The sequence below is a fragment of the Barbatula barbatula genome (assembly GCF_947034865.1).
Source record: "Barbatula barbatula genome assembly, chromosome: 7".
NCBI classification, from domain to species: domain Eukaryota; kingdom Metazoa; phylum Chordata; class Actinopteri; order Cypriniformes; family Nemacheilidae; genus Barbatula; species Barbatula barbatula.
Window position 1 is genome coordinate 1044991 of NC_136770.1, and position 25117 is coordinate 1070107.

Here is a 25117-nt window from a genome sequence, read left to right on the forward strand (position 1 = left end):
TCAGTGGTGAGAGCGATGAACCAGCAACATCAAGGTTATATGTTCGATCCGAGGGATTGCTTACATTCAGAAACACATGTTTAGTGATGCAATGTTAGTCACGTTGGATAAAGGCGTCTGCCAAATGCATAAATGTGAATATCACTTTTGCACCGGCGAATAATGTTGATATTGTATGTAGCGTTGATCCTTTATTGAGAAAATGCTGTTTTGGCTACTATCATTGTTTAAAGAGTTGTGCCTTAACAAACTTACTGAGTTTGACTAGAGTGCGATAAGTAAAAATGCATTTCTAAGAGCGTGCTGTCTTCTCCTGCCCGACCCTTAGTGCCCTTTTCTTAGTTTCGGCCACTGCCCCTCATAATGTCTGCGCACGGACCTGGAATACCGTAAACGTATGACTGACTTTTTCATGAAAACGATTGGTGACCGATCTCTTCACTTTTGGGGGGAACATCCCCCCCAGCAGCTTCCAAGGCTGTTCTTTCAGAAGACATTAGTGCACAAAGTTTTATGAGTCGCGTTCAGTTTCACATTCAGATTTCTGACAACAGAATCCGAAAAGGTCTCAAAGAGAACATATTTATTGGATAAAAGGCTGTATTTTTGGAAAGAAGTAAAAAAATATCAAGTAAAATGCCGACCGACACTAGCAGATGGGGTCATGAATGTGCTAATTGATGTCAGACATTTAGGCTTCACTTGCTTTCGAGTGAAAATAGTCAGCTATACTGTTTGCATTTAGATCAGTCGTTTTTATTTATATGAATTTTGAAGAGAGGATAAAACACTTTGCGTATTGCTCGTTCGTTGATGACAATCAGATGCAGCGGTTAACAGTTATTCATCTGATAAGGTTTGGATCCTGAGAGGCAAAAGCATTCGAGAAACACATTTTGTCCGTGTTTGAATAGCTGAAATGGACCAAATTCCTTGAGAATTCTCTTGTTATCTCGTGTGTGTGTGTACTGGTTTCATGAACAAGACTCCTGCCTTTTCTGCCTTCCCCTGACATTTCAAATACATTTTTGCAGCACATAACATGACGACAGCTCTTAATCTAAAATCAAATGCTGGATTCTGAAGGTTAGAGGAACACGAACGAAATACATTCGTCCTAAACTCCATTTTCAATGCTCCTCTGTGTCTCTCACACACACCCCTCTTGCTCTTTAGAAGCAGCTGGCTTTCAAAACAAACCAGCAATCCTTTGCCTCTCTTTATGTCTCGGCCAATTGGGTGGTGTTTTGCAGAAGAATTCTGATTGGTCTGCGAGCACAAGCACCAGGGCTTTTTCCAGCCTGCAGGAGAGAAAAGAGAGAGAGATAGAGAGAGAGAGAGAGAGAGGCAGGAGAACATAGGAAGACAGAAGACCTTACAGAGGAAACAAGTTCTGCCTTTGTGTGCGGTCTCCCCAAACCTGCCTAGTGCGGGACGATGACATGTTGGAAAAGGGCCAGTGATGGGGTCCAGAAGCACTCGTAACATGTCTGGGTCACAGTCGTGTCAACACTAGTTCCAACAGGGTCCGTCAGAAGCAGACAACATGCAGAACCTTCGACATGCTGCCTCCGAGGCTTTCCAGCGTCTCGGTAAGTGCATTACATATTGTATACGTGATAATATGCACATTTTAAAAGTGTAAATTACTTGTTTCTGTTACATTTTTATTCTGTTGCACAACCGTTTTCTCATCATGTCTAAAATTGGATTTGTTGATCATCACTACACCAAACATCTCTAGACGACAACTACAATTTTAACCACAACAACAGGAAGATCCACGAAGGATCCAAGAGAGGTTTAAACAGGGAAGACAAATAGCCTGTATCCTGGAAAAGAGTCTGCGCACAGCAGTTTGACCTGTGGATACAAGACTACAGTCTGACTGACACAGGCAGCGAGGCAGAAGTGAGATTGTGAGGACGCTTGCGTTGCATGCAGCATCCGTGTCCGTCTTTTGATAGGCAGGACTCAGGAGGGTGAAAAACACAGTGTGTTTTGTGGGAAATAAGCAAGTGCAGGAGAAAAATATACATTTGAAATATATTGCACAAGAAGTGAATCTGTCACTGGGTGTTACTTGTTTTTTGCACATTTACATCGGCATGCAGAACAGGATCTCATTACTGTACACGGTAAAGTGTCGCTGCCATCGAGCAGCAAATACAAAAGAAAAGAAAAATGTCTTAGACTTTATTGGTTGAATTTGTGGCCGTGAAAAAGAAATAAGATGCAACTTGAAATCATAAATGCAATAATAGAATATAAACGTTATATAAAAGCTTAAATGTAGAGTTCAGAGGAGAATGCTATTATGCTCTTTCAAAGCACATGATTACACAGTTGTGTTTCATTTAAAGGGATAGTTCACCCAAAAATGATGTCAAGTTGTCCCAAACATGAAAACACGTCTTTGTCCGGTTGAACACAAATTTAAGATATTTACAAGAATGTTAGCAACTGACAGTTCTGGGGCATCATTGACCACCATCGTAGAAAGATTTGTATGGTAGTCAAAAGTGCCCATGAACTGTTTGTTTTCCTAAATTCTTCATAATATCTCATTTTGTGTTCAACAGAACAAAACAATATAGACAGTAGTTTTTTCTACTATGGTGGTCAATGATGCCCCAGAACTGTCAGTTGCTAACATTCTTCTAAATATCTTCCTTTGTGTTCAAACAAACAAAGACATGTATACAGGTTTGAAACAATATAATGTTGAGTAATCCATAACAGGATTTTCATTTTTTATAATACTCCCTTTAAGTATCAACTTAGTTGCGGATGTTTCTCCTAAAATGGTTGAAACACATGAAGAGTCTGGTTGTGTAAAATTAATGTCGATTTAAGAGGAAAAATAATCTGGATTTGTGAAAGATTTGTGATGAGCAATGTTTGAGTTCATATCGAGATCTTCAATAATATTGACTTTTGATTGCAGACGAGACAAATCTGAGCTCAGTTTGACACACTGTCAACATCTCTTCTGAAACTCTAATGACAGACACATTTGTGACATTTCTTACTCTTATTGTTAGGAGAAATATCTGAGATGCAGATGAGACTTTCCATTTTTTATCTCATTCATGTCTAGAAAAAAAGAATAAAAATTGAAAGATCAAGCACATATCCTTTTTATTTCCTAAAATTGAATAAATCCAACCAATCGATTGCCAGATATGCGTTGGAACTTGAAAGGTCATTGCGTGGGCTGTGGGTGCGTCGTCTAAGGCTCGACTCTGTGACCTGGAGTGATTTATTTGAGTTACTTGCCCCTCATCCAACCAATCGCTCTACTTGTCCAACACTTGAGTTATGGTTGACCTCCCGGCAACACACTGAATGTAATGTATACACCATGCTCACTGAATACAGATCAGCACAAACTGCACACTGACTTACAGAGAGACGGAGAGAATGTGAGGCGGAGAGAGAGTTGCGTTTGACAGAATGCAGCAGCACAGTCAGAACTCAGAAGATGATGTCAAGTGATGATGAAGGGCACAAAGATCAGGGACTTGATGGATTAAGGAAAGATACTTGTGCAGAGAGCGTAGAGATGAAGAGAGCTAGAGCGAGCAGAGCTGATGCATCTGAGCATGAGTTATTAGCACTTTGAATCTCTCTCTCTCTCTCTGTCTTTCTTTCTCGCTCTTCCTCTGCTTTGCCTCATAAATATCTGTGCAGTGGAGAGACAGACAAGGGGAAAAATGCTCCGGGGACAGTAAAGACTAACAGCACAATATACACACTGAGATTACGAGCACATACAAGACTCTATGGGGGCATCTTTTCAGTCTTTCAAAATATGTGCTTTTCATCTTTGGGTTATCAATGCCATTTTTGATCCTGATGTGATTTTCACATTTTCTGAAGACGTGCTGCACCTGAAATCGTATACATTGACAGTATGTACTGATGTAAATGACGCACCTACCTATCAACAGTGAAAACAGTACGTTCTATATAGTACGTGTGCCGGGGATTGTACACCATTTTATAGTGTAAATAGTGTGAGTAGTAAGTTCACATTGAAAACGCTTAAAAAAGAAGTGCACTTTATGTACCCGGATGATGCATATGCATGACGTATTAACATCAACCTGAACCTAGGCGTCAGTGCAAACATAATTTATTCACAAGGAAATTCATTAAACTGTACTTACATTTAAAAACCGGACACTCGCTTTGAAGTTTTCCGCTACTGTTATTTGATGACATTTTGAAGTTTGCTCCAGTTGCATCATGGGATAGAGAAGTATCCATCTGATGCACACTCACAAATCTCGACGGAAGCAGTAGACCATCTGGGTATTTCTAGTCTACTGTTTTGTGCATTCTGAGATTTCGGACATAGTTTCAGAATCTGTTGCAACTTCTGGATGATGGCTCATTTGCGGTGCTAGTCTTATTGGACTTAAGCGCTGCCTACGAAACAATCGACCATAGCATTTTGTTGCATAGGCTGGAAAAGGTTGTGCATATACAGGGTGTTGTGTTGGATAGAACCTTCTCGATATGCGTTTGGAAGTTGTCTTCTCGGTCGGTTTACTTGTCATGCAGTGTTTCCCAAGGGTCCATTTTAGGCCCTTTACTCTTTTCACTTTATATGTTGCCCTTTGTACCACTGCTGTGCTGACCATACACAGTTTTATCTCCCAGCAAAAAACAATATGAGTGATTCCTTGGAAACACTGTTTTTAGGAGATACAATGCTGGATGGCTAATCATTTCAAACAATTAAATGAATGGAAAAGTGAAATTCAAATGTTAGACCAACCTAGGCCTACAACTGTTTCTGGTTTGGTTTCTCTCTCTGCTAGAGTTCCACCTCATGTAAGAAATCTCGGGGTTATATTTGATTCATTGTTGAATTTTGAGAAACAGATTAGCACCGTAGTTAAGAGAAGAATATTCCGTTTGAGATCAATTGTGACTTGACTTGATACTACTCGTGACTCTATAAAGTATGGAAGTAGGCGATTTCGGACGCACTGGGGGTGTTCTGGTTCTTGCTATGGGTTTAAGTGCAATGGCTGTAGGTTTTTTTTCTGTTCACACTGTTTGTTTTCACTCTATGGCATGTGAGCTGCAGGTCATCGCAGTTTGTTTCTTTGCTATCTGTTTGAACTTTTGACCACATGCTGATCCATCAACTGTTGACTTAGGTTCTGCTGTTCTGTTGTGTTTTTTGTGATATTATGATGTTTGGTTTGCTTGTTTTGATTGGGTCAATAGCTCTCAATCTTTTAGACTCAATGCCCAACTAAGAGGTAGTTATGATTGAACTACTTTGATTTAACACTATTATGAATCATAGATTATTAGAGAAATGCCATCTAAGTGAATTTGGACGAATCCAGTGTTTCGTGTGGATGCGTTTTTATCAAACGAATGTTTATAAAAATACCCGTCTACGTGTGGACTAGGCCCGACATCCATCAAAAGAAACCTAGAAGATCTCTTACTTGGCTAAACTTGTCTCTCCAATATATTTAATTTAGACTGTGGTACCGAGCTCAGCCGCTAGATGTCAATGTACCATACGGGTTCTTTAAATGCGACAAAACTACAGGACAAATTCAACAAATTGTTATACAATTATAAGACATCAAAATAATAATACAAATTAATATTAACATAAATTCAATAAAATATAAATATAGTTATTTTATTTTATTAGACACTTGCCAAATACAAACCGGAAGTTAACTGGGGGTCAGGTCCGACGAATCCGTCTACATTAGTTCAGTATTCAATCTGCAGAATCCTCCAGTATACGTCAATGCTTACGATGAGTTTCATTTTAATCTCCTTTTAAAATGTGCCTAGTTTATTGCATACTAGGTTTATGCTAGGAAGTCTGTTTCATCCATCTGAACTGCTCTGTTGTGTTTTCACAGGGATAAAGCAAAGACATCTGGGATACGATGAGGTAAGAACGTTCATGACATTACACAACATTATGTGCACAGATGACAGCTAGAGACAAGAGAGAAAAACCAGCAGAGAAAAGGAGTCCTGCATTGCCCTCTTCTGGAGATACTCCAGGTTTAGTTTGGTCAAAATGGTTTTCTAGTCTTGCTACGCTGGATTAACTGTTTGTCCAAACAATGGAAAATGGCCAGTTTTCAGAAAACATGTTTGTTAACAATGTTTTGACAATTTGGTTTCATTTCACACTTAGTCAAGTGTCCAATTATGTTAAAACCCAATCTTTTACTTGGATGTGTATTTGTGAGACACAACATTTACGAACAAATGTAACTTTCAGAAGAAGTCCCCAAATGATCTATAACTGTTGAGAAGGTTTTAATTTAATTTAAAACCATTGATATAAAATACAATATAAATTTGAATTAATATAAATTAAATATTAAAGAAATTGTAATGTTACAACCTCTTTGTAAGTCGCTTTGAATAAAAGCGTCTGCTAAATGACTAAATGTAAATGTGAATAATAGGTTTCACGCAAAACCATGTTTCTTCACATGTGAAATTCTTGTCGCTTTTTCCGTGAGGGTTCGTCCATCAGAATGTGAGCACAACATGAGATTCTAGTCACGTTTTGACAGGAAAACTCTGTAAGAACATCCCTTAATACTCCATACTAACCACAATCTGAAACCGACGTCTCTTAACGCACAGCATTGTGGGTACTCTCACACTCACACATATATTAATTTGTGGTCTTATTTCTCTCACACTATTACTGTTCCTCACTGTCTATCCCATCACTTCCGTCTTTCCCGCTGTTGAATAGATGTGTTTGTTCCTTTTAGCAAATCTAACGTGGCTGTTTGTGTTTGGATGGGAGATGGAGTCATAAGACCGGCCTTTTACACACACACACACACAGTTCCCAAGCAAGTCATATGAGTTATATCACACAGAGAGAGAGAGAGAGAAGAGTGAGAGAGATGGAGGACGTGATGTGGAGGTTTAGGGTCTGGGGCTCGGTGTGTTTGAGATGTTGTTGGTGTTGTGGAAATAAAACAGTCAGAGGGGAAAACACAGACGAAGTGTTTGAGATGAGAATAGAAGAGATGAGAACAGACACAGAGAGACCCACAAAAGCAAGAAGCATCGCCTCCCTCCCATCTCCTGAGGTCAGTGTGTGTGTGAGAGAGAGAAAGAGAGTTTTGAGAAAGTGTGACAACAATCAGAGAATATGTATTTTCTAAAAATCCTAAAAATGTTCAATTCAAAATCTACCATACATATAAGGTTTTTTTGGGTCATAAAGATTTTTCTAACATCATAAAAATGTATGTCTGATCCCATCATTGGGGATCATGACTTGACTTTCTGATTTACTGTGATTATTAAGTCTAATAGCGTAGTGATGAAGTATTAGTGTCGAGCTAAATATGTGAGGATTTAGATAAGTCTGATCAGCAACATTTGTAATAGTTGTAAAAAAGATGTCAAGAGAACGCACTTTCTGTGTGACTGTATTTTTCAACAAATCACTTTTTCGAATAGTGGAAAATCATGCTGTGAAACTTTGTTAAATGTCTTTATAATAAAAATGGTAATGATGTAAACAATATCAAAATCTCACTGTATAATAATACAGTGAGCAATTTTGCTATCGATAGTATTGTTATAATCGATAGTTTAAGTTATTAAAGGTTTCCTTTAAAAAGCACACAGATGACACTTCATCTGTTTTATCTAAGTGAGGTGAATTAACATCACATGTGGTTGTAGCTGGATGATGTGGACGGAGTGGAGAAACCACAGCCACACTGGTTTCACACGCTGCAGGTGAGACGGCTCAGGGTTCAGAGAGGTCGCAGTAACAGTGACCCGTCAGGAGGAAACAGCTTCCAACAGGACTTTCAGTGGGTGAGACAGAACACACACAAACACATCTGCTACACACCTAGCTTCTCATTTGAACAGGAATGCATTAGAATATTGCAAAAAGAAAGTCGTAAATTGTTATTTTATTTGTAAACATAAAGACAAAAAAACTGTTTTGCTGCATCCGGGTTACCGTGTGTTTTGAGCGGTTGTTATCTGGGAATAACGAACCTGCAAATGTCGCAACTGGCCAATCAGAATCAAGCATTCCAACGAGCCGTGTAATACATATAAATGTAATGCGTCATCCCACAGTTATGTACAAAATGCAGAAATAACTGTGTGTGTGTGTGTTTAATTCACAGAAAACAGGCCTTCAGTTTGGGAATGCGACATCTTACCTGAACCTGGAGAAACTCGGAGAGGGCTCGTATGCCACAGTATACAAAGGAATTAGCAGGTTAGTCATCATTCACTTTCTTAGAATAGAAGAAGATTGTATTTTAGATTTTGTGTTTATGTATAAACTACATAGAGATGATTTGTGGCTTGGGTTGAGTTGTGGATGTGTCTCTCTCTGACAGGATAAACGGTCATCTGGTGGCTTTGAAGGTGATTCACATGAAAACCGAGGAAGGGATTCCGTTCACAGCCATTCGAGAAGGTATCCAGACAGCACGACACAAACACGGCACAGAAACCATTTATGTAAATATAGTGTGTGGGGTAAGATGTGTCACCGAATAAATGCCTCATTTTACCGAATCTTCATGTGACCGAACATTCAGAAGATGCCCGTCATGAGAGACCATCCTTCAGTATTATCGTTTCAACAGTTCATTTAGGTTTTTTGTTACGCGCTGATATGGCTGTACATGTTTTGGTTGTTTTTAGCCTCCTTGTTAAAAGGCCTGAAACACGCCAACATCGTCCTGCTCCACGACATCATCCACACGCGAGAATCTCTCACCTTTGTCTTTGAATACGTGGTGAGTGAGATGCTGAGAGTCGTCTGTCAACCGTCCGTTCGTTGTGTGTGTGTTTCTGTTTATATGATCTGTCTGTCTGTCTTTCTGTCAGCAAACAGATTTGGCTCAGTACATGGCTCAGCATCCCGGCGGACTGCACTCGTTTAACGTCCGGGTAAGACACGCTTCTTTCTCAACTTTTCTCTCTATCTCTGTTTTCGTCACACCGGTTTTTGTCTGTGTGTTTTGTCAGCTCTTCATGTTTCAGTTGTTGCGGGGATTGTCTTACATTCACAGCCGCAGGATTTTGCATCGCGACCTCAAACCTCAGAATCTTCTCATCAGCTATCTTGGAGAACTCAAACTTGCAGATTTTGGTGGGTTTCACGCACAAGCACACACTTAACACACACGGTCTAGAATAAGCTCTTCTGTGACTCAGGTCTGGCCCGATCGAAGTCCATACCGTGCCAGACGTACTCGGCGGAAGTCGTGACTTTATGGTATCGACCTCCTGATGTTCTCATGGGTTCCACTGATTACTCCACGGCCCTGGACATCTGGTGAGGACAAAGGGTCTTTTTGTGACCATGCCATACTACCGTTATAACTCACTTTATAGTTATTGAGAGGAATAATAGTAAACTTGTCTTATCTCATTATGTGGTGACTAAAGTCAATTTGAAATGAATCAAAACTTTGCTATAGTCAGTCGTCACCGGTGTAAATGTTCTCTTGACGTTTTATCACGCAGCTTCTGCTATTCTTTTCAAACAGAACTGCATCTATTTCAACTTCTTAAAAAGTCAACGCTGGGCTGCGTGCACTTCATTACTCATTCAAAGTCATACCGCTTTTATTGTGTAGTGAAAGGAACTAGTTGTTCGAACATTCATGCAAACACTTCATATTTAAGGTTAAGAAAAGTGACCCTACACTTTTGATGAGGAGTGCAAGTAAATAAAGTAAATGCAACTAAGTAATTGTGAGGTTCTCTATGATGTTTTTTGATAAACAGAATAGAAGATTATGGTGTGCGTGTCTGTGTCTGTGTTTAGGGGAGCTGGCTGCATTTTCATTGAGATGCTGCAGGGGTCACCAGCGTTTCCAGGAGTAGCAGATGTTTTTGAGCAGCTCTTGAAGATCTGGACAGTGAGTGTGTGTGTGTGTGTGTGTGTGTCCTCTTGTTATTTCTCCTCCTTCCGTTATCCATTTCTCGTCTCTGTTCTTTCCCTTGTGAGGTTCTCGGGCTCCCGACCGAAGAGAGCTGGCCAGGTGTCAGTGATCTGCCAAACTATAAACCAGGTGTGTGCAAAACCCTTCTTTCATCTGACTCTGTAATGTGTCTCCTATGAACACAACACGCGTTCACTTTCTCTTTGCATTCATCTGCATATAAAAATGTAGTAGATGTAATGTACTCTTAATGAACAGGTTTTTATTTCAAATCAACCTGACCGTATCAGGAACAACACTGAATATTTGTCATCTTTAGGTGATAAGATTTTATCTGCATTCTGCGCAATTTTGAGATACTGAAAGTCTTTCCATTCTATCTGACTTAGTTTTCTGATTTAAATTCTTTACACAAAACCTTTCTGAACATAACATTACAAACTCTACATAAGTCTCAGAATATGTAAATAACTTGACAAAAATGTCAGATAGAACCTTATAATTCCAAAACAGAGATTTATTTGACGTTTATTTGAGATGTGTAAGGATTTTCTCCTTAAAGGGAGAAAATGACATTTCTGTCATCATCTACTGTACATGTTTTTGACGTCCGATGTCATCTCACATGTCTCGTGACTTGAAACAATGCTCAAGAGAATTTTTACTGTGCTTTTTGTCCTGGTAAGGAGAGGATTTCTATGCCTTACTGCTAAATTTCTGTTTCAATAAAAGAAAGTCGTTAATAATAAGAATAAGTTTCTTATTAACAATTCTAACAAAGTAACAACTGCCCATTTAATCAATTGAATATATTTAATTTAATTTTAGTAGTGTGTGTGTGTGTGTGCATGCGTGTAATCTTGTTGCCATCAACGTGTCATTATATTAACACGTGCCCATGCAAACAGAAAAGTGCCAGAGCAAATTCACACAGTTGTGTTGAAACTGTGTTTCTAATATAAATCACCTCGTGTGTGTGTTCTGCTAGCGGTTTTGTTGGCCGTGAGTTGACTTCACACTCCTCAGTCAGACACAAACACAAACACGTTCATGCAGAAAGTCTTTCCACTGGAAACACAGGTGCACGAATGTGACATGACCGGAGTGTGTGGATGTCATGTGTGTGGTAGATAAAGACGAGTTTGTGTGTTGTGAGTGGGTTTGGGTTTACTCTGGATGTGTTGGAGACGGGTTACCTGAGCTCAGTGTGGTATCTCAGGTACATCCAGGTGTGCCGAAGGGAAAGTGTGGCCTCAGGAACGAACGGGTGGGCCGTGACCACAGACCCTGATGAAAGAAAGCTCTCAGAAAATGTGTTTTTCCTCACCTCATGGCTAAGATACAATTGCAACTTTGTAAATAGTTATCGAAAAATCTGGGCATCACACATGACGTGACAGATGATCAGTCTTTCAAAATCACTGGGATGGAACACAATGCTCCGCCAGTTGAGCTTCAGGAACACTTTAAGGCCTCATATTATGCTCAATGGCTCAACGTTTAGAGATGGAACAATGTTTGTGAAAGCTCATTGTCTTATCGTGATCTGAGTAAAGATACCTGATCATCTCTGGGTGTTTTGGTGGTCTGTTAAACTGAAAGAGTTCTCTTTGTGTTCCTGTAGAGTGGTTCCTGCCCTGCAAGCCCCAGCAGTTTCGAGATGTCTGGAAAAGGTAAGAGCAGTTCATGCATGCATGCTTATGTATATGTGTGTGTGTTGGCTCCGAGTGGGAACAGAAGGCTTTTTGTATACCAGCCCTCATCTTCCCTCCAGCACCCCCTGTAATGGATGTCTGACCAATAGGTCTCTCTCTCTGTGTGTGTGTGTGTGTGTGTGTGTGTGTGTGTGTGTGTGCGTGCGTTTGGCTCAGGCTTGCTCAGTTACCTTATAAGACGGAAGATCTAGCCCAGCAGATGCTGATGATAAATCCAAAGGACAGGATTTCGGCCCACGATGCATTGCTGCACCCATATTTCAACACTCTTCCACCTCCGTTAATGCATCTGAGAGACAGTAAGTGCTTGAGAATTTCATTCTCCGAGAGGAATGCACGCAATTCCACCTTGAAAGGTTAATCCGGTCCTGTTACCCACAAGATCAAAGTTACTTCCAGTAAACACTGCCAACTGTTTTCAACACGGGCTCCTGATGAAAAGAGATTACGCAATCTCAGAAACTTTCTTTTTCCTCATTGCTCTCTGTATTTGTTGTAATTTCTCTTTCCTATCTGTCTCGCTCTTTCAGCTGTGTCCATCTTTAAAGTGCCGGGCGTGAGGTTAGAGACGGAAGCGAGGGATATCTTCATCCCCGGCAGACGAATTAAATCGGCCCTCGCTCCTTTGGCCAAATGCTGGTGAAAGACTGACCTTTGTTTGGAAAAGAGATGGTGTGCTTGTCGAAAATGACACTAACAGCAGGAAATGTGATGCGGTATTTCGGCATGACAGTCTGTTTGTTGTTTATTTTGGGGAATTTTAAAGGTATTTTTAACGTTGAAATCCGCTGGTGATTCTGGATTGTCTGTTTTAATGCCATCTATTCTTGTACTCAATAAAAACGGCTAGGGCTGGGTGATATAGATTGAAAATGAAATATTATAACGGTAGTTAAAGATATTAATGTCCAGAATATTAATTATTGTTGAAATTTCTGATTTATGTGCCAAAATCAAAACCGAAATGCGACATCATCTTTATGTCTCACGAACGGCACAAAACGACACGAGTGTGGATGCCGAATGAATCCCTAAAACGAATGTATAATCTCTGGTTTAGATTTCAGAAAATATATACTTAATAAAATCATTGTCAAGACGTGCAAGAAGACAATTGGGACAACGCTTGGTATCATAAACATTGTGTTTCTCTCAACTGTTTGTGTAATAGATTAGACGCTTTGAACGTTCTATTCAAATCATGTTTTCAATGAATTATTCTCAAGTAAAAGCAAAAATGTATAGATCAAAATGATGAATTGAGGTGTTAATGAGCGCTGTTTACTGTTAACTCACACACTACAGTCTCCACGCTTACGGAATTTCCGACATCAATATTTGAGTAAATTATGAAAAATGAATCACTGACTGGTCATGTTGGATTTCGTTTTGAAGATAAAGGCTCATACAGCTCGCCATGAGCGTATATTTGCCTATAGCATCTTAATGAGCGTTTGGAAACACTATATGACCTTCCATATATGATGGTGCGTGACGTCAGACTATATATCACCCAGCCTGTTTCAATGAGTCATCCTGCACTCGTTTCGTCCAATCAAACGATTTGCAGAGCGAGACTGTCCCTCCCCCAGACCTACTTCTGTCTTAACAAGGAGCAATTCATGCCTGATTTGTAAGCTAACTGCGAAAAAGAGCTCATCGAAATGTCCACCATTGACTTTCCCTTTATTTTGTAAGATTTATGTCAGCATGGTAAAGAAAACTGCATTTGGGACTTTAAAGATGTTTTTTGAGACGGAATGGGTGGATCATACAAACACCGGAGCACACTGGACTTTACTGAACAAACTGCCATGTTTATTTCTTTTTATTAAGGATCTGGAATGACATTCTGACTCTTTTTAATTCCCGGCTGTAGCCAATATGTTTACACCTTGTAAATAATCAAAAAATATGATGTCATATGAAAATATGTGACAGAAAATGGATCCATCAAAGCCACAGTGTAACATCTGTTCATGCATTAAAACACACCTGGTGATGATCTTAGTCACATCATCTTTCCTTTCTATGTGTCAAAACTTGTAAAACTGTTTTTTTACCTGCAGTTATGTATCTGATTTGTAAAAAAAAGCTGTTTTGTTTATGTATTAAAGGATTAGTTCACCTTCAAATTAAAATGTTGTCATTTTCTACACGCCCTCTTGTTATGTCAAACCTGTACGACTTTCTTCTGCAGAACACAAAAGAAGATATTTTGAAAAATATTGGTAACAGAAAACCGTTTGTCCCACTGATATCTTTTGCATGGATTTTCTAAATATCTTCTGTTTTGTTTTGCATAAGAAGGAAAATCACACGGGTTTAAAATAACGAGAGAGTGGTGATGAATTTTCATTTTGAAGGTGAACTATTCCTTTAAGTCAACAATTTCTGGCATACAAAATATACAGAGATGTGTGCTGCTTCTCAGTCAATGTTCACAGATGTACAACAGTTCCGGTCAGCGTTTGGTAGAGATTTGTTGTGTTAGTCAATAGCGGACGTTTAGCTTCATGCTAAAGATGCGTGGATTGATGTCACCTGCTGGCTCAATGCTGATGTCATAAACCATTGATGATGTCATACACACGTCCAAACTTGAATGTGATATTCAAAACTGTGTAAGCTGTGAGTCTTCCTTAAATTGTTTAATCGAAATGTGTGTTTATAATAAAATCAATATTGTAAGACGATACACCAGTTATAACTTGTCTGAACATTAAATTGAATGTGATGTGTATCTAAAATTGACCAGACAGAATCCAATGAGAGTAAAATTGTTGAAACAAAATGAATATAGATTGTAGAGTTCAAATAATCTGGATTTGGGTCAATCTGTGTATCAAACAAGAATAACCATCTGTATTCCCTAAAATACATGTAGAATAACGTGTAATTTACAGCCTATCATAATGGCATAATGTCAGCAAATACAAGGTGGTGACAGAAAGAAACTAGGATTGTTTAAAAATAAATTAAATTAGTTATGCAACATTTTGAGTTTTGTGCGGAAACTGTAAATCCTGTGATGAAATGTGTGAACACGCTCTCAAGAGATTGAGTTTCATTCAGACCTGCAGGCCTGTGCAGTACATCCATACAGAATCATCAAACCCTTCCTCTAGTATTTCAGGCCTCGTCTGGTTTGAGAGGTGGTGTTCCTGCAGTTCAGAGATCAGCCTTGAGAGGGCGCTCTCGTGTTCACAAACACGCATACAGAACGAACTGTGAAATAAACCTTCATGCAACTGTGCATGCTTCAAAACTTCTTTTGAACTATTATGCTCTGCTGCATGTGTGAGGATGCTTTAATCTAATTCAATGAAATGCATATCTAGCTTCAAACCCTCTTTTTTTGTCCTACACCTTTATCAGTCGAGCCGCCTGTCTGTGTGTGTGAATGTCTGTCTGTGTATCTGTCTGCATGTATGTGTATCTGCCTGTCTGCTTGTCTGTCTGTCTGTATGTCTTGTGTGTCTGCATGTGTTTATGTCTATTTATCTGTCTGTCTGTGTGTCTGTCTGTCTGTATGTATGTCTGTCTGCTTGTATGTCTGTCTGTATGTCTGTGTATCTGTCTCTCTGTGTGTCTGTGTATCTGTATATATGTCTGTCTGTCTGTCTGTGTATCTGTCTCTCTGTGTGTCTGTGTATCTGTATATATGTGTGTCTGTGTGTTTGTGTATCTGTCTGTATATCTGTGTGTGCGTGTGTGTGTGTGTCTGTGTATCTGTCTCTCTGTGTATCTCTCTCTCTGTATGTCTGTGTCTCTGTCTGTCTGTCTGTCTGTGTGTGTGCGTGCGTGCGCGTGCGTGTGTCTGTTTGCGTGTGACTATCAGAAAAAACGATATAATATGATTCTGGCGCTCATACATAAGTGTAGGAATCCTGGAATATGCAATAACACATGAAATGACACAGGCAGTGAAACACGAGTGCGGTCTGTCAGATTCTGCATTACTCTTTCACACAGAGAATAAACACGAGAGGCATGCGGTCTGTCGGGTAACGTTTCAAGGTTGCAGTAGCATTTGTTTGGCAGGATGGCGACTGTGAAGTGTGAGAGGGGTTTGGGGTTGTGTGCGTGTGTGTGTGTGTGTGTGGTCTCCAACCCTCACTCCAGCTTTTGTGGCTCTCTCTGTTTATTCATGGCTTCTCAAACACATGCAGAAGACAGCTGTTCCACGCGGCCTCCGTGCAGGCCTCACAGACCCGGGGCTGGATTTACACACGCCCGCCGCCCGAGACCTGTCGCTGGATCTGCAGTCACGTGAAAGGATTTGTGGGTGGGTTGGGGATGTGTGAAAAGAACGTTGTGCTGTTTGGAAGGTGATGGATGGATATGCGGAGCTTGGCGTTACCAGTTCCATTTTTTCATTTAGAATAATCACAATAATCCTCAGATCACAAAAAGTCAAACATTTAGAAACAAATTCTTTATTCTGTTATTTAATCTTGACTCTCCTGAAATCAGACTCTTGTCCCGTTGAGAATATTTGTCCTTCCCTTCCTCCACAGCTCTCCTCTTTCGGTGTCTTCCTCTCCTCCCGCTCCGTGTGAGGTCGAGTCTTTAAACAATGGCTTTCTCTGCCTGCTCATTTAATCTGCATATCACTCTTCCATTCACCATTATCAACAAAATAGCCACCCGTACTTAGCATGCAAATTATGGAGTTATTTGGAGAAAGAGAGAGAAAGAGCGAGTCCCGGCGGGGGGTTTACTGGAGGAGTGTGGCTTTCCTTGAACATAATGGGATTTTAACTGGGGGAAGGGGGCTTATTGTCTTTTGGCAGCTCATTGAAACCCTTCAGGTTTGGGGTTTGTTGATAAGATGCAGATACCTGTGAAACTGGATCAACGTTTGTCTCCGGATGCCAACAGTTGTTCATGCTGCAAAAAAACCCACACACACTCTGAAATGAATTATATGACTGGAAAAACTGAAAACTGGAAAAGTCTAAACGTTTAAATATGTGTGTCTCTCACAAAGTTAAAGTTACCTAAACTGGCTTCGTTCAAGTGAAAGAATATGTTTTAAATGACTGAATCAACCTGATTAAATTTGGTTAAACAATTGCCTCATTCCTACCAAATTTTCTTTTTATAACCAACCTGGTAAAATAGTGTTGCCTTTACACGTTACAAGTTTTTACAGTTTAGAAGCCATATTAAATCGAACACAAATGAAAATGAGGCTAGGGAATAAACATAAAATGCATTAAAAAATGACCTAAAGTAACCTCAAGAGTCGTACAATTATAATGTAAAAAAGGTGTGAGTGAGTTTGGGGCGAGGCTTTCTCTTTGATCGTCAGATTATTCATTTATAACATTTGTTTAGATACTAGTTATTTTCTTTTGATAATAGCATCTACTGAAGTCTATGGCCTTGTGAAAGTGATTTAAAGCTTTGTTAAACAACACTGTAGCGCCGATGTGCTTCCTCTCAAGAATCTTTTGTGAACATACTATCATTTACATCACACGCAAGTGGAGCAGGACACGGGGGACCAGATGCCATCGCGACCATGAGATGCATCGCATGTGCTGCAGTTACACGGCAGAATTCCTCAGCTATATATAGATCACAGACGCAGGGGTCAGAGGAAAGACACACGGCCCAAACTTCACCATCGGTGTCCGGGTTCACGCGTTTGTAATCGAGATTTAATTAAAGAACGAGAGAGAGAAATCAAAGAGAGATGAGCGAGGGAGGAGACCGTCGCCTGGTTTTCATCAGTTGCACTTTTTCTGAATGTCAAATGACAGGTTGGCATTTTAGAAAAGAAAGAACCAAAGCTCGATTGGAAACTTGTAGCAGTTGCCGTAGTAACCGGGTGGCAAAGATGCCAAGGCAAGTGATGCCAACACTGCAAGCAATTTTAAATGTCGTAACCCACATATAAATACACACAAAACCCACCCTAAATCACGCAAATGTGAAATGGAAAATCTTAATACTGTTCTGTGATTTCATCCAAAAATCCATCCATACGGTCCATGATGCAGTTTTAGATTGTGTCTAAGCACTCGGATAAACCGTAGACAGATTCATGCCAACTCTTTCCTGCATTCCTTCTTACTCGACTCTGAGCCAGATTCTGAACACAACCACCCCTTCAGAATGAATCTTTCATGCCGTCGGTCAGCGGAGAGCCGGCGGTTAAGTGTTTCTGCGAGAGGGTGTGAATGTGCTCTTGCTCTGTTTGGAAATGGAGGTCATTACAGTTTGAGTCTGGACCAAGACAAATGTAAACCAGCCCATTAACAGTGCCATATACCACGACAACACTGCATGATGACTTTGGCCAAAAATAGAGATGCCTTGGTATCTGTGTTTGACTTTTTCAGTCGGTTCACACTTGGACTCACACACACAGACAGACAGACAGACAGACAGACACACATACATACAGACAGAAAAATACATACAGACAGAAAAACACATACAGACAGACAGACAGACAGACAGACACACAGACAGACAAATACATACAGACAGAAAAACACATACAGACAGACAGACAGACAGACAGACAGACAGACAGACACACAGACAGACAGACAGACAGACAGGCAGACAGACAGACAGGCAGGCAGGCAGGCAGACAGACAGACAGAGAAGAACTGAATTAAGGAGCCTAACAATGCAGCAAAACGCTAGAGACACAGCTGCACATTATGAAACACCTATTAACATTCTTCAGTTTAATAAGTGAGTGTCTGAGAGAGAGAGAGACGGAGGTATTATTCTAATTATTTTCAGCCGTGTATTCACAGGTTGCTAAGATATCTGTACACAGATGAATGATAAGTGAGATTATAGAGGATCAAGCGAGTTAATAAAATAATGAGCGTAATTCAGAATGCATTGTTACCGCAGTAATCATGTGAGGATTAAATCTGAACTGACTTTAAGGCTTTTCAAAGGCCTCAAAAGCAAAGAGTGAACAGTTCCTTATGAAATAATCTAGTTAGATTGCTTATGAGCGATATACAGACATGAAAGATCACATTTGCCTTAGGATAGAGGTCTTTTTGGGGAAAAGACTGAAACGCTGTGATACTTGAGCCAATACGCAACACCACAACAACATTTTATTGCCTTTATTTCACGTCTCGTTTGATGAAGATCTTAGTTGTGTTTTATTTAAGTATCAGAAATGCTTCTCCTTAAATTGTTGAGGTGAAGGAAAAATGAGAACCTCGGTTTGAGATGTTGTGAACATCTCTTCTGAAACAACGATTTCTGACTCGTTTTCTCTGAGATGCTTCCTTTTACTCTCCATTTAATCTCATTGATGCAAATGAGACATATCTGCGATCTAATCAGTGATTTGATATTATGGACAGAGCTTTCATCTTTTCTTTAAATGTAATTTGATTTTAAGAGTTTTCACGTTCATTAGTGGTTGTTTTATGTTAAATGCATGCGAATGGAAGACATTGTGTCACCTTCTTCTCTCACAACCCAAGAAAACCAAATGTTTCTCTGGCACCATGAAACCCACAATAGAGTGTCAGAAATGACAAATCAGCGTCAGATCGTGTGTGAGAGTAATGAGATAGAAGAAGATAAACATTGTAATAAAGTGAGCATGCAAATGCCATTTAGCTATCTGTCTTTTCCAATGATGTGTGGTCTGGTGTAAGATCAGAGATTTTCTATGTCAATTCAATGCGTTTCTAAACACTCTGTTGGAGTTTCTAACGTGTAAAACAGATATTTATCCTGCTATTTTGGTGCATTGCCATATGAGCAACTACATAAAGATGTAGAGATTAATAACCGTATGATGTACAGAACCGACGATGTCTTTTGTTTGCTCTTGTAAGAGCAGTGATGAAGGACCCAATTCAGTTATCAAAATGTTTATAACAAAGCCATCTGTTTATTACTTTTCTCCGACACTTACAGGGGTTCATAAAAGTATATTGCGGTGTTTCATTTTATGGGTTTGTTCTGATCTTTCATCAGCAGAGGCGTTTCTGGCTGTATAAATCTTCACTGCTCACATACTACAGGGATTTATCAAAAATTAATATGAAATCCTGATTGTAAAACAGGACCGTGTCACTGGTTTGTCCTACAGGGTCCAACTCTTGGCTCAGTGATTTCTCCTTTATCTTAAACGCACACGTGCTCAGGCGTTCTGACCATTTTCAGGTTACAAATCATTGAACTGAACATTTCGTTGTAAGTTGAACGTCCTGTTACATTTGTGTGAGCGTAATAATTCAGTCCCGCTCCCGCATGATGGCCAAATGGCTTTATGATGTATGTGGCAGAAATCGCATTTAACTGAAGAGTCACAATAAATCCATTAGCTTTACTGCACAAACTATTTCTAAAGTTCTCTCCATAGGATCCCATCCAAATATGACTGCATTTATTAAATGGTTAATTTTAACAAACAGAACACGTCTGCATTGAATTTAACCACAAAGGTTGAAATCTAAAAACCAACGCTTTGCATCAAAACGTTTATAACAATTATGACACACGTGTCATTCTTACTGCTGTATTATAAGAAATTAATATAAAGCCTATTATCTAAATTGTTATATATTTAGAAATCATGTATGATACATTTAAGATAATTGTATTACCATAAACTAAAAAAGATTTATTGCAGATAATGTGATATTTCATAACAATCACTCAGGCATGTATATATATATATATACACACACACACACATATATATATATATACACACTACATAATTAAATATGAATCCGTTTTTAAATGTATAGTGTTCAAAAGTTTAGAATCACTTTGTTGACACAACGTGTTTGCTTGAATGTCCAAAATAAGTTATAATCGACCTTTAATTTTCCAAACCTGTTGGTTTCCTTCATTACAGAACCTACACAAACGTGTTTTGGATCATTTGGACTAATTTTAAAGCAAAAACAGATCAACACGTGTTCAAAATATACAGTTTAGAAAGCATCTCAGAGGCTCCTTGAGAAAACGATCCATTTAGACAAAGAGCGACTACAGTTAAGATTTACTCAAATTCCCCAAATGACATTTATATTATAACATAGTTTATTTGAGTAACAGTAAGTGACCCCACGCGTTCGGACAGTCGCGCACATTTCTTAACAAATTGGATGAAGATTCATTAAAGCGAAAACGCCGAAGTCCCGCCCCGTTTTCCTACAAAATTCCTTCCGATCCAATCAGGAACGTCACGCTAAGACAAACAGACATTCCCATTGGCCGGCGGACAGCGGGTTTCAAGGCGTCCCGGGGAGAAGCGCCATTGACTCTGAATGAAGGGCCGCTTGAAACCGTTTCATCACTGAGGCAATGTGGAGTATCAACTTCACACAGACAGAGACGCAGAATCAACAGGAGGAAAGTTTCTCGCGTCGCGTCCGAGCGGAGAAGAGACAGATGTTTGCGAGCTCTGCCGGTGAAATATGCGGACGAGTGTGGAAAAAACACGCACGAAGACCCGAACGCAAGTGAACTTCTGAAAAGTTTGGATTCGCACCGGACGAGTCGTTCAGCGCGAGCTCGAGGGTCAATCGAGTCCTGCACGATCCACACATTCATTCAAAGAGAAAACGTGAGTATGTATTTTCTGATTCACGTGTTTTTATTTACGTTATTTGATCGTTCGGTTGTGTGAACGGGGCCGTTTCTCGTTCGTAATTAATTATGGATAAAGCAAAGTTTAACAAAAGTCTTAATCGCGCTATATCAGCATCGATCGTCATCCAAATAGTCTGACTGCTCGTTTTAATCCTTCGACTGATGTTTTTATTGTGCTGTAAAACGTTTCTTGGATCTAAAGTTTTCCCGAAACTGTTTTTCAGGCGAGCGATGATGGCGGTGAGGGGAGGCGCGCCGTGCGTTGTGGTGGCGCGCTGCGCGTTCGTGTGCGCGCTTTTGTTGCTCTGTTCCGGCCAATATCACGGAGAGAAGGGCATCTCCGTCCCCGAGCACGGCTTCTGCCAGCCCATATCCATCCCTCTGTGCACGGACATCCAGTATAACCAGACCATCATGCCAAACCTCCTGGGACACACCAACCAGGAGGACGCAGGACTGGAGGTGCACCAGTTTTACCCGCTGGTCAAAGTTCAGTGTTCCCCGGATTTGAAGTTCTTCCTCTGTTCCATGTACGCGCCCGTGTGCACGGTCCTCGAACAAGCCATACCGCCCTGCCGGTCCCTGTGCGAGCGCGCCAGGCAAGGATGCGAGGCTCTCATGAACAAATTTGGCTTCCAGTGGCCGGAGCGCCTTCGCTGCGAGAACTTCCCGGTGCACGGCGGAGATATTTGCGTGGGGCAGAACAAGTCGGACCCTCACGTCCCCACGACGGACCCCACGCCGTACTTACCGCACCCCTTCACCATGCGTTTCAATCCGGAACGGCCGAGTCAGGCGTTCACCTGTCCTCTTCAACTCACGGTTCCTTCCTACCTCAACTACCAGTTCCTGGGTGCGAAAAACTGCGGCGCCCCCTGCGAGCACAAGCAGCCGCATGGGCTCATGTACTTCAAGGAGGAGGAGGTCCGGTTCGGACGCCTCTGGGTGGGAATCTGGGCCATCCTGTGCTGCGTGAGTACACTGTTCACGGTTCTCACGTATCTCGTGGATATGCGCCGGTTCTGCTACCCGGAACGCCCCATCATCTTTCTCTCCGGGTGTTACTTCATGGTGGCGCTGGCGTACGCGGCCGGCTTTCTTCTGGAGGATAAAGTGGTCTGCATCGATAAATTCAGGGAGGATGCGTACAGGACAGTGGCACAGGGGACGAAGAAAGAAGGCTGCACCATTCTATTCATGATTTTGTATTTCTTTGGCATGGCCAGCTCCATTTGGTGGGTCATCCTGTCTCTGACCTGGTTCCTCTCCGCTGGAATGAAATGGGGCCACGAGGCGATCGAAGCCAACTCTCAATATTTCCACCTGGCTGCGTGGGCCGTCCCCGCCATAAAAACCATCACCATCCTCGCTTTGGGACAGGTGGACGGCGACCTCCTTACCGGCGTGTGCTACGTCGGCATCTACAATGTCGACGCACTGCGTGGATTTGTTCTTGCTCCTCTGTTTGTTTACCTCTTCATCGGAACCTCCTTCCTTCTGGCCGGATTCGTCTCTCTGTTCCGAATCCGTACCATCATGAAGCACGACGGAACCAAGACGGAGAAACTGGAAAAGCTCATGGTGCGGATTGGCGTTTTCAGCGTCCTCTACACCGTCCCGGCCACCATAGTCATCGCGTGTTACTTCTACGAGCAGGCGTTTCGCGAGCAGTGGGAGAAGACCTGGCACATGCAGACGTGTAAGCGTTTCGCCGTTCCGTGCCCGGCTAACAACTTTGCGCCCATGACGCCAGATTTCACCGTGTTTATGATCAAGTACCTCATGACTATGATTGTAGGAATCACATCAGGATTTTGGATCTGGTCTGGAAAAACGCTACAGTCGTGGCGCAGGTTTTACAAGCGTCTTGGCAACAATCAGGGCGAGACGACGGTGTAAACTGGACTTTAAAGGATAAAAAACTGGAACGTGCTGATGGTGACGGACACTGCTGTGTGAGCCCAGCGTGATGCTTTTCTCATTCAAGAAATATGACGGTTGAAAGTGCCCAGACTTTGCCAACACTTAAAAAAAGCATGTTGTTTTTTTTTTTTTTTACAGGAAAAGCACAGCTCCAAAGAACATGTGTTTCTCGGATGGACTACATTTTAAAAGATGTCTTTAACGCCGTTCTGAGAAGTGCAACTCGTGATCTCATGTTAATGATGATTTACTACCCGTTTCTTATGCATGTGGGAACGTTAGTTTTAGTTTAGGACGGACATTTTTTTTACATCCCACAGAGGTCAAAAATGTGTGCGATTTTAGTCTTGTGCCTTGCAGTACCTATCAATTCCCATTGTTGAATGTCTCTCTTGTTTTCTTCTCATAGATGACATATTTTAGCATCTCTGCACAGAAGGCCATTTATTTCGATTTTTGTTCAATTGAATGTTCTTCGGTCACAAGTTGCCTATTCATTCATTTTGTCCGTACCAAGTCAGGTCTCACGAAAGCGATTCAATACTTTTTAAAGCTTATAAATGTTTAGTGGAGATGTGTGTACAGGAGATAACGGTACCTGATTTCATTATTTGTAAATATCACATTACTGTCAAAAGATGTATGATGTATTTAAGCAGATTAATTGCAGGTTTATGGCCATTTCCACAGTTTCACTTAATAAAGTGATTAGATTTGTAAAGACTGGCCTGATTTCATTTGCACAAATGGTGACAGACTTTATAACAAAACATCAAAGTAGTGGAGAGCAGGGTCATTTACTACACAAACAGTCTCGAGTACATGATTGAGTCGTGTCTCCAGAATGAATCAGAGAGAGGAAAGCTAAGAAAACAAAAGAATCAAAGTGAGGGAAGAGTAAACACTGCTCAGACAAAAGAGAGAAGTGAAGGAAGAAAAACAGGATATAATCATGAGCGATGGTGTGAGGTTTGACACCCTGCCTCTGGGACAACAGAAGATCTCTTCCTCTCCTGAAGAAACCGGATAGCGGTTCATTCTTTAGGTGGGGGAAACGCCCCATGTCAGGGTATGGGGGGATGTTTTTCTGTAAGGATGTTTGGGAGGTGCTGCGTGGGGGTTACAGTATACTGAAGCAGGAATCTAATCTTGGATTTGATATGTCAACCAGCCACGATACAACAAAAATACCCCGGTGTTCATGATTCATAGACAATATAGATCACAGATTTAGTTTCTGTTGTAATGCCATTTTTGTTTGCAGATACATGTCTGTCTGTTATTGGATGTGTTTGCACAAGTGCCTCCGGGAATGTGAAGTGTAAAATTCACAGCGTGTGCAGCCAAGAAATGTCCATCATTTGCTTAGACAGTTGAGTTTATGGAATTTTTTTATGAGTGTTAACCGCCCCACACACACGTTTATAACATAAATAGCAGAATGGCCTTATAGGTAAATCGGTTATGTTTATTATTTATGATACAATTAAATAATGATTAAGAAGTGTACAGCTCAACCCAGAAATGCTTTCTGGAACAGAGCTGGTAATGTTGATAAATACATTCAAAACTTTTTGGGTTTGAGATGGGAAATATTGTAAAATATTGCCTTTGTTACATTTTTGTATAAGAAAATATGGGCAATTACAGCGTAATGGATGTCACATTTTGCGTTGTGCATGTGACTCATAACACTCGGAGAATGTATTTGTTACCAATATACTGAACAATAACCCAAACCTGAAGCAAATATACCCAACAAAAGGGATGCCACTTCATGAAACCTATACTTTATTTTATATGTACCGTTATGGATTTGACAATCCTGAAAATAGCACTTACCTGACTACAAACAAATGCTTTAAAAACTAAGAGACATCACGGGGTATTTGAAGCCCCAAATGTTTATAT

The 25117-nt window shown here is 40.6% G+C and overlaps 2 protein-coding genes across 9 annotated transcripts; both read left to right on the plus strand.

Annotated features, from left to right (window-relative positions):
• Window positions 1-1309: 1309 nt before the first annotated feature.
• On the plus strand, window positions 1310-14380 carry cdk15 (cyclin-dependent kinase 15). Of its 4 annotated transcripts, XM_079459532.1 has the most exons (15): window positions 1310-1592; window positions 5910-5941; window positions 7720-7857; window positions 8181-8275; window positions 8400-8479; window positions 8710-8804; window positions 8896-8958; window positions 9037-9160; window positions 9226-9346; window positions 9842-9935; window positions 10025-10088; window positions 11584-11632; window positions 11831-11973; window positions 12205-12346; window positions 12408-14380. In XM_079459532.1, the coding sequence occupies exons 1-14, from the start codon at window positions 1547-1549 to the stop codon at window positions 12315-12317; spliced, it is 1257 nt and encodes a 418-aa protein (XP_079315658.1). In that variant the 5' UTR covers window positions 1310-1546; the 3' UTR covers window positions 12318-12346; window positions 12408-14380. The 4 variants fall into 4 exon arrangements, with proteins under 4 accessions (XP_079315658.1, XP_079315657.1, XP_079315656.1 ...); XM_079459531.1 differs by having other exon boundaries at window positions 1321-1592; window positions 12205-14371; XM_079459530.1 differs by lacking the exons at window positions 1310-1592; window positions 5910-5941 and adding an exon at window positions 6753-7115.
• Window positions 14381-20915: 6535 nt separating this feature from the next.
• Window positions 20916-24012, plus strand: fzd7b (frizzled class receptor 7b). Of its 5 annotated transcripts, none has more exons than XR_013786910.1 (4): window positions 21014-21257; window positions 21508-22982; window positions 23082-23238; window positions 23319-23923. XR_013786910.1 is itself a non-coding variant. In XM_079460363.1 (2 exons), exon 2 carries the CDS (start codon window positions 21515-21517, stop codon window positions 23180-23182), a length of 1668 nt encoding a protein of 555 aa, XP_079316489.1. In that variant the 5' UTR covers window positions 20916-21257; window positions 21508-21514; the 3' UTR covers window positions 23183-24012. The 5 variants fall into 5 exon arrangements, 1 of the variants encoding a protein (XP_079316489.1); XR_013786911.1 differs by having other exon boundaries at window positions 21028-21257; window positions 23345-23924; XR_013786908.1 differs by having other exon boundaries at window positions 20979-21257; window positions 21508-23238; window positions 23319-23924.
• Window positions 24013-25117: the final 1105 nt, after the last annotated feature.